Here is an 8,155-nt window from a genome sequence, read left to right on the forward strand (position 1 = left end):
GGAGATATTTCCCGGCAATTTATAGCTAGACTGTTTTCACAAGTTTCCCATTGGTTAGTAAATGTAAAAAAATGCCAACTTGCATCGTCTAATATACGAAGAATCATCATAAGTAATATATAAAAATTATATGATAAAAATAGAATAATAATTAAAATGATTAAAAGTTAATTAGACATTAATTTTGAAAACAATATTATAACAAAAAAAACAAAAATATAAATATATAAATAAATAACGATATTATAAAGTATAATAGACACCGCGCGACAACTTCAGCGCGATAAAGTTATTGCGACACTCGCTATCGGCAACGGCGACAAATTAATTGACGTTTTTTTACCCCCTCCGTGAGTCGCATGGGTCTGTCATACCCATGCGACTCGTAAAGCATTTTTTTTCTAAAAAATGAGCGTTGCTATGCAAAAAATTTTAACAGCCTGTTAATCTAATTAAAAAGTTTGAGGAATATTAATTTTTTCAAATTTTTCAAAAAATATTTAATATTAAAAAATTTTGACTAAAAATCGCGTCGGGTCTGTCAGACCCATGCGACTCACAGAAGGTTAAGATAAGCTATTATGAAGGCAAATGTATGTAAATTCTACATCACTTGCTAAAAAATTGAATAATTAAATAATTTCTGGATTAAAATTGTCTGTATCTTTACATTATTATTCGTAAATGCTTAAATAATCATTATTTTAACCCCAAACACAAAAAAATGAAGAAGTTTAAACCAATCTTCTACTCGCCATGCTAAATGTAGCGAACGCCATTATTGACCATCTAGAATTGCCAGATGGTAGTGCTTGACTGTCCACTGTTCACGTTTTGGGCTGAATACGATGGCCACACCCTCTCTATTTTCAATAGTGAATTTACTTTTGGAAATTAATATGTATCCAGAAAAATCATATTATATAATCCAGTTTTTGAATGTTAATTTAAAAGTAAATCAATAAAACAAGCTTAAATTCAAATACTTTCATTTAAATAGCATCTTTCACATTGAATGTTTTAATAATAATACTTTAATAACTTATGAATATCAAATAATGAAACATACTGTACTCAATTAGACCAAGTAGTTTAAGTTGGCCTACAGGCTTTAAACCTACACCCCTAACCAATTTTAAAAAATAGACCCACAATGAGTCTATTTGAGTGTATACAATATCTATTATATGAAATTTATATTTAATAGTAGTATTAAGCAAAATATTTTTTAATATACTAAATTCTCATTCAAGCAGCTAAATTAAAAATTATTAATGGTGAACTCATCAAAGTAACTGAAATATTGTTAACTATCATAATTAGCTTAACTAAAAATTAATATTGTAAAACAATCACACTTACATGAAATTGTTTTACATGAGGTCGGCGGCATTTTGAGGCAGGAATTTCTTCCACTCTTATTATTTGAATGGAATCAGCACGTGCACGATGCCTTGCTCCCATATCTCTATCTGAAAATTACATTAAATTTATTAATAAAATTAAAAAAAAGAAAACTTTTATCAACAAAATTACTAAATTAATTTTATAGAAAATGCCATTCTATTACTTTTATACTAATTTCAATGAATTAGAAATCCATGTTCTGGCAAAATAATAATATAAATGATTGATATTAACTCTTGGTCAAGGTCAATTCAATGAGAACAAGTATAACAAAAAAAATCCAAACATATTATACACACTATTTTTAAAAGAAAAATAAATCAAAATTTTAAATAATTTTTTCCAATTAGGCCATCTCAAGACTGAATGCACACATCTGTATAAATATGACCCAAAATAAGAACACTTTTTTATACTCAACATTCATATAAAAAAATTAGATGTACAAATGCCAAAAACTTAATAATTAAAACAATTTAACTTAAAAATTTTTACTTACAGCATTGAGTAACTGCTGATGCCACAGTCAAATCACGATATTCTCGATACATGTTATGAGTACCAGTTCGAGAATTATATCTAAGCCAAATTCCAAAATTCTTCACTTTAGTTGGAGTTTTATCATACATCTATTTAATAAATAGTAATAATTATTTTTATACCATTTCAATATAAATATTTTAGCATTTTTCAGTATTTCTGCTATATAAAAAGCATTCTACAACTCAAATGCATCATTTCAATATAAAATAGATAAATTCATAATTATAAAATCTAAATACACTGGAAAATTATTTTAACTATAATTTATCTATATCTTTAATTTTAAAAATTTAGCACTTGTATAGCCATATAAAATATTTCAAAACTTTTCACTTTGTGTATTTCTAATATGTATGAAATAATTCATTAACAACAAAAAATTTAATCCAAATAAAACAGTCTCTGCATCTCATGCAAAGAATGCTTTATTTGGTTTTAATTTTGAATCCCATGGTTAATATAGAAATTTTGTACACCATATTTACTTGATAATATTTCCATTTTTCAGGTTTTAGTACCTCTGAAAACACTCTTAGATTTGATGCAATATATTAAAATTAGTAAGATTTAGTACCATGCATCTTATTTCTTTGTCACTAGAACTCACTAAGTCCACAGTATCATTTTATTAACTCAATATTCATAACAAGCAAATATTTAAGAAGTCAGCTTAAGCCCAATCTTGTTAATCTATTCCAATAACATCGTAAGTACTTGAATGAAAATCCTGGATAAAGTTGTATGATGCACTCTCAACAACTGTTGCCTTTTAAATTAATGCAATTCTTCCCTGTGATGTTAAAGCATGTGAACATCAAATCCAGTACTGATTCAGAAGAGCCTAACATGGAAAGTGAAGAAGTTATGCACTTTGATATCACTGAAGACAGTAATGTATTAACTTACTTTACTTGCAATAAATACTGAACAAATTTATCTCAACAGAATTGATTCTACTGACATAAATTTGTCTCAAGTTGTTTATTTTCTGAAAAAAACCACAAGTGAGTATTCAGAAATTAAGGTGCATCCTAAATTTGATGGTCTATATTGAAGTAAATATGATCTATTTTCATTAAACTGATATAAATTTCTTTGATTACTTTTCAAATTATCTTAGCAGACAAACATTATATATCATTAATAAAGTTAATATTTTTGACATACTTTGAATTTGTTTAATAGATTTCTTACCTCTGCTATACAAACAATTTCACCTTGTGTTTTTTTTAATTTTTTCAATTTTCTAGTAAAATACCAGAATCTTGACTTAGCAGTTACTTTATCAGGAGCAAATATTCTCATTCGATACAGAGGAGGATTTGGCTCTTTTTCAGAAGACAAACGTCTCCCAATTACTTTGTATTCACGGAGCTGAAAGAACAAAATTATATTAAAATACTGTAAATGCTAAATAAAGAAAAACTGTTTAATTATTTCTCACTAGAAATAACTGAGAAATAATTGAAGTTTCAAGTAATTATATTTGAAAAATTAGTAAATTATATACTTTTAAATATTTATTTGCATTAATGTAATAGGGTTATTATTACTTCACAAAATATATATATATANTGATAAATATAGTTCATCATTTAGCATATTTTTTAAGATTTAAATATAATAATAATAATAATTTCATTAATGATGAGTTTAGGATGATTTGTCAAATCATCATTTGCACCGAGTTCTCAAATTATTTCAAAAAGTTTAATATACATAATTTAAGATGATCAACACAAAACCTTCCTCACTTATTTCTAGCCATATAAACAGGAGTACGAACGTTTTTGGTCTTCTTCGTAGGCCTTCTTCAGGTACTGTACACTGAGAGCGTCGGTTGGCAGAAGTTTAAATGCTGTCAATGTTTACCCAGGTATTGTCTTATCAGTGACGTCATCATTGATGATAGGTATAGATGCTATATCATCTATACCTATCATCAACGATGACATCACTGGTAAGACAAGAAAGGTTTTGTGTTGATCATCTTACATATAGTTCTAGCTACAAGTGCATAAAAGTGTATACATAATTTAACAATACATTTGAACTATGACTAGAGATAGGCTCTATAGATTGACTCATTAGCTTATATCTATAAAGATTTTTAACAACTCCAATTCAAACTTAAAAATTATTCTGCCTTATAAAATATATTCTATAAAAATGAACCTTAAGCTCAAATTGGCTTCAGAGGTATTGTTGCTTCAAAAAGATATACAGTGAAACCTCTATTAATTAACAGACACTCCTGAATAAATGACACCTCTACTTAACAGTTTTACAATCCCCAAACCCTTCAAATAGGACATCTATTATATTTACCTCTAAATAGAGGACACTAAATAATGGACACTGTTATCCATAACCAACCTTATGAAGACACAATGTTCCACCTTCAAAATTTTGAAAGAATTAATTTAATTACATAGGAAATATTTTAAAATGAAAACAAAGAATCAGTTCAGATACTTTTTCAGACTATAAATTTTGACTGTAGGTGTTGAATAAAGACTGGCTTAAAATAGGAATAGGGAGAATTGAACAAGATTTTTTACAGCTGAAAAAATTAATATATTGTACATATCTTTTAATTATATATGCTATGTATACTTTTTGGTAGTCACATTCCCAATGCAAATATGATGTTTCTGTAATCCATATTTTTCACTATATGATGACCAGGTTAAGATACAGCATAGCCGCCAGCATGTGTACTCAGAATAGCAGATAAACTTCTCGGTTCTGACAGTGTCTGCTATTTGGAGATTATACTGTCTATAGGTCATGTGATAATTTTATATTTCAACGAGGAAATACAGTAGAGTCTCGAAAACTTGGCCTAATGTGGACTGAAGGGTGGCCGAGTTTGTGAAAATGCTGGGTTATCGGGAATGGGGTTAAAAAAAAATAAGTATGAGTGTTTCCTCAGAAAATACTGTACTGTACTTGTATGTATTGTTTACTTTGAGAATACAACAGAGAATAAACTGCCCAAATACCTTTAAACAAAGGAAAAGTATGTCCTTTATGAAGGCATAGAGCCTTTACTACATGAAAATTGAAATTAATGAATNTAAAACGTGGTTTGTGGAACTTTCTGTTGATTCGAGACGGCAATGGAAATTTAATCTTGCTGTCCTAAAATGAAAAATAATTAATTTTAATATTTAAATCATTTTAATTATATCAAATGTATAGTTCTGATTCACTCCTAACAACATAAGAAGAAGGAGGCGACAGAACTCACTTTAATTAATATAGCACTATTTTCTACTCTAAAAGGTGTCACAAGGCACCAATAGATTAAGGGAAAGTGCATTGATTACAATTAACAGCAAAACCACATATTCCTAAAATGTATATTGTAATAAATATATTTCAATTCTGCTTATTAACAGTGATTTATTCACAACCATAAAATTATTGATAGCAATTAACAAATTCTATATTTATTCTAATTTTTTTACAAATTGTTCAACTAAAATCTTATTAAAATAATTAAATTTTTAAATTTGTGCTTCACACTGAAACCGACTTTAGAAAACTATAAATTTCAATACAGTAGACCCCCCTATAAAATGGGTTCCTATAATTACGATTCCTATAAAACTGCGAAAAAATTGCGACGGTATCCGTAAAAAATGGTAAAAAACTCCTATAATTACGTACAATGTCATCGGGCAGCTGAACTATTTTCCGCCGTCAAGCACCACGCTACGGAGAGATTACTATCGTCTGTACAGTATTATATATAAATTAGGTACTGTATATATAATTATATATTAACTTAATTTATTGTAACTTTGTTATAATTATATATATATTTTCCGCCGCGTAGCGCCACACTACGGAGAGTTTAGGCTAACTATCGTCTGTACAGTATGTAAATTAGGTACCGTAAGTCTAATACAGTACTGTAATTTTATACATTTCTTGTGAAAGAAACATTTCTTATTCAACAGCAATTAAAATTATTTATATTAATGATCTCTCCAAAGTTCAACNCCGTAGCGTGGCGCTACGGATGGCGGGTAAGTAGTTCGGCTGCCCGATGACGTTTTACGTATTATAGGAGTTATTTTTACCGTTGTTTACGGATAATGCCACAATTTTTATAGGAATCATAACTATAGGAAACGGTTTTATAGGGGGATCTACTGTACTGTAATTTTATACATTTCTTGTGAAAGAAACATTTCTTATTCAACAGCAATTAAAATTATTTATATTAATGATCTCTCCAAAGTTCAACAAAGTTTTTGCAGAAAAGTAAGTTATTAGAAATCAGCCGCTGTTTGCTGAGCTGTTCCACGACGAAAACAAGCATGAGCAATGGCGATGTCGAACAGTGCACACTCGGTAAGTAATCCTACAATTTTTTGTTTATAGCATAGTTTATACGGATTATTTCCAAAAAAAATATACATATTTTGGAAATGTTGAGTCGGATTAGTCTAGAATCGATTAATTTTATGGAAGAAAACCTTTCAATCAGCCGTAGTCCGTAAACTTCACACGTGTCAGGCTGTGATTGGAAGGACTCGTAAGAAATCTGATTCCTAAAGAATGGAACGTATCTATGATCTTATAGGGGGGGGTCGACCGTATACCAATAAATACTAAAATTTAAATAATTTTTTCACAGATTTTATAATTAGCAAAATTTTAGTTTTTAGAATGAAATAAATTCCTAGAAAATTAGTGATTTTCTCCTGAGATTTTACTTTTAATGATATATTTAGGATATTTATATATGTCCTAAAACACACACTGCCAGGATAAATATTTTGCATATAGTTATTCATACATATTGCTTTATCTAAATCAATAATGATCATCCATATTACAAATTTTCTGAGGTCCAACAATCAAATTTTAACCAAAAATAAAGAAAAACTATTATAGCTGAAGATCATAAAGCAATGCCATTACATCTAAACAATTCTCATTTTCAATTTATAATAATTGCAAAAGAATGCACGCACACACACACACATATATATAGGAATTACTAGAAAATTAAAAAGCTTAAATTAAATTGAAGGGATTGTATGACAAAATAAAAATTGCAATCTTATTCAAATTATCATTATCAAAATTAAAAAAGATTACAGGTAACTTTTAGGTTTGTTTCAATTCCTAATATTTCTTTTTGTATTTATCTGATATACAGTACGAAAACAAAACACTTGGAAACAAATGTTTTATACTTGCAACACAGCTGATATTTCTTAACAGATTTTACATTAGGTTGAAATGAAGGTTGTTATAACTTAAGATTGTTCTACAATTTAAAATTTGAATATTTATTAGAGGTTGTGGCGCAAGTTCAAACGTTACTTATACACGGCAAACAGAAGTACACGGTTTACGTTTTAACTCTAAGAAAAAATCATTGTGGCACACGTTCACAACATCGTATGACTCAGTCAATGTCGCGCATTGACTCACGGGAAATTTGTTGAAAAAACGATGGATACGTTTAATATCGAGGGTTACCAGCAAAGGTAAACAAACAAATTAAAGTATTTATAGGATGTTTAATAACACTGAATAATTATTTTTAATTAGCATGGTGTCTCCTACCGTAAGATCAGACGATAGTACTACCTCATACTTTTGTCGAGGGAAGTAGTAGCTTACGTAAATCCAAAAGCAGCTCGGAAAAGTAATTTTTAGAAAATTTACAAAATGTATTACGCTGTTGATAGAAGATGCCATGGAAGAACAAACCTACCTTAACCCTGCGTAAGTCGCTAGGAATGGGGCCCTTACTTGAGTCGCATGGGTCTTACAGACCCAGTGTTTTTAATATGAAATAATTCAATTTTATCTATCGCGTAAAGAAACTACAGTTTCTTAGTTGGATTCTGCGCTTTGTTTTCTATCTAGTGATATAAATTACTTGCGTATTGACAAAATGAATTTATTAATATTTATTTTTATGTAATTCGATACGAAAAACGCAAAAAAATAAACATATCAAATTTCAACTCGCTGTAATTTATCTCCTGTTTCACCGATTGCCATCGGGTTTGTTTGTAAGTGGGGAAGAAATATGACACTTTCAAGCGAAGTGAGTAGAACTTTTGCACTACTGCGAGAAAATTTGTCAACCGACCCCGCGTTACCCCCTACCGCGAAAGTCAATAAACGTTAATTGTTTTATGACTCTATTTTCAACACTTCTTTTCTGAGT

The 8,155-nt window shown here is 29.1% G+C and overlaps 1 protein-coding gene across 2 annotated transcripts in view; it reads right to left on the reverse strand.

The window, feature by feature from the left end:
- Window positions 1-8,155, reverse strand: part of LOC111618008 (60S ribosomal protein L18a-like) — a 20,977-nt gene that overhangs the window by 3,271 nt on the left and 9,551 nt on the right. For both annotated transcript variants that reach the window (XM_023359427.1, XM_023359426.1), the window contains 3 exons: window positions 3,145-3,324; window positions 1,907-2,036; window positions 1,363-1,472 (listed from right to left, as the gene is read on the reverse strand). In XM_023359427.1, the coding sequence (XP_023215195.1) occupies window positions 1,363-1,472; window positions 1,907-2,036; window positions 3,145-3,324 (420 nt within the window). The remainder of the gene's footprint in view (window positions 1-1,362; window positions 1,473-1,906; window positions 2,037-3,144; window positions 3,325-8,155) is intronic.

This window comes from Centruroides sculpturatus, unplaced genomic scaffold (assembly GCF_000671375.1).
Source record: "Centruroides sculpturatus isolate CEXI.00-Female unplaced genomic scaffold, Cexi_2.0 scaffold36, whole genome shotgun sequence".
In the NCBI taxonomy this organism is placed as follows: domain Eukaryota; kingdom Metazoa; phylum Arthropoda; class Arachnida; order Scorpiones; family Buthidae; genus Centruroides; species Centruroides sculpturatus.